General features: G+C 50.2%; 1 protein-coding gene across 1 annotated transcript; it reads right to left on the reverse strand.

The window, feature by feature from the left end:
* Window positions 1-6: 6 nt before the first annotated feature.
* LOC116548514 (glutathione S-transferase Mu 1-like) lies at window positions 7-1396 on the reverse strand. Its single transcript, XM_032273932.1, has 3 exons — window positions 1286-1396; window positions 293-388; window positions 7-205 (listed from the first exon to the last, which is right to left on the reverse strand). Exons 1-3 carry the CDS (start codon window positions 1331-1333, stop codon window positions 26-28), a joined length of 324 nt encoding a protein of 107 aa, XP_032129823.1. The 5' UTR covers window positions 1334-1396; the 3' UTR covers window positions 7-25.
* Window positions 1397-1402: the final 6 nt, after the last annotated feature.

Consider the following 1402-nt stretch of genomic DNA (forward strand, 5'->3'; position numbering starts at 1 on the left):
AGTTATTCTCAGTGTAGCTCCAGGACTAGGAAAGCATCTTAAAGGAGAGAAAGGAACAAGGGGCATCAGAGAGAATGGAGGACAGGGGCATCACCTCAAATCGGGACATGAAGTCCTTCAGGTTTGGGAAGGCGTCCAGGCAACCGGGCTCAAATATACGGTTTTGGTCAAGGACATCATAGGCGAGGAAATCCACAAAGGTGATCTGCAGAAGGCCAAGAATGTGTGGGCTGGAACCTCCATAACACATGAAGTAAAAGAACTCTCACTCCCCATTGCACTCCTCGTGTACCTTGTCTCCTGCAAACCATGGCCGCTTCCCCAGGAACTGTGAGTAGAGCTTTAACTTTTCAGGGAGTTCCTCTAAGTACTTTGGCTTCAGTTTCTCCTGAGGAAGAAAACAGCTGTCACCACCCTCAGACACAAGCTCCCTGCACAGACGTGGCCTCCCCAGGGCTGTGTGTGGCCCCACTTGGCCATAGGCAAGCAGCCATTTTTGCCACAACTGGAACTGGGTCAGTGTCCACGCTTCAATTGCACACATCAGCATTTATTAGATTCCAACTGGGTGCCAGACCCTATCTGAAGTGAGGGGAAGGCAGAGAGGAATGTGACACTGTCCTTGTATCTGACCTCACTGACCTCCCGACAAACAGCCTCTGGGCAGCCTCAGAAGCACCCGAGCACCTGGCAGCCTCTGGACCCAGACACCAGCAGAATCCAGGATCCAAAGGACTAAAGGAGCTCAGAGAAAGAAGAAAGTTCCTCCTAATGGGGAGGCAGAAGAATACAATGGACATTGAATAGTTTCCCGAGAGATGAAAAGTTCAGGTTGAAAGGAAGGAGGGAGAGGAATGAAGGCCCTCTGGCTACCTCTGAGCTGTCTGTTATGAAAATGCTCGGATCCCCATGCATGTCAGAGAAGACGCAATTCGAGGGTGCCATTACATTCCTCTGTCTTGTACTTGAGTCTACATATTCTAGGAGCGGAAAGGTGATGTGAACCGGCTGAGAGAAACGACCCATGACACAGGCCAGAGGCCATGAAGAAGATGCTGAACACAAACTTTACCGTCTAGGAATTGAGTTTCTACCCTGGGATACTTGGATCATGTCCTAAGACTGGTGGGAATTGCCTCTGCTTCTGTTGACACGGCATTGGAGTTGTGAAAGCAGCTGCTAACAGTACGGGAAACCACTTGGAGGATGAGTGGTACTCAAGGAGTTAAAATAAGAAAAGACCAGTGTGTGTAGGAATACAAGAGTCCTGGCCCCGAATCCTCACAAATTCTGGGTTGTAGCAGGTCATGGCCAGCTGCATCCGGGTGTCCATGGTCTGGCTCTCCAAAATGTCCACACGAATCTTCTCCTCTTCTGTCTCCCCACCTGCCACCCACAAAAC

This window comes from Sapajus apella, unplaced genomic scaffold (assembly GCF_009761245.1).
Source record: "Sapajus apella isolate SASKATOON/1434 unplaced genomic scaffold, GSC_monkey_1.0 scaffold13922, whole genome shotgun sequence".
NCBI classification, from domain to species: Eukaryota; Metazoa; Chordata; class Mammalia; order Primates; family Cebidae; genus Sapajus; species Sapajus apella.

Excerpts from the sequence above, each read along its gene's own strand:
- LOC116548514 (XM_032273932.1), bottom strand. The coding sequence starts at position 1,333 with ATGGACACCCGGATGCAGCTGGCCATGACCTGCTACAACCCAGAATTT. Across the intron at positions 389-1,285 it reads CCTGCTACAACCCAGAATTT|GAGAAACTGAAGCCAAAGTA; the intron begins GTGAGGATTCGG and ends TTTCTTCCTCAG. Across the intron at positions 206-292 it reads CATGGTTTGCAGGAGACAAG|ATCACCTTTGTGGATTTCCT; the intron begins GTACACGAGGAG and ends GGCCTTCTGCAG.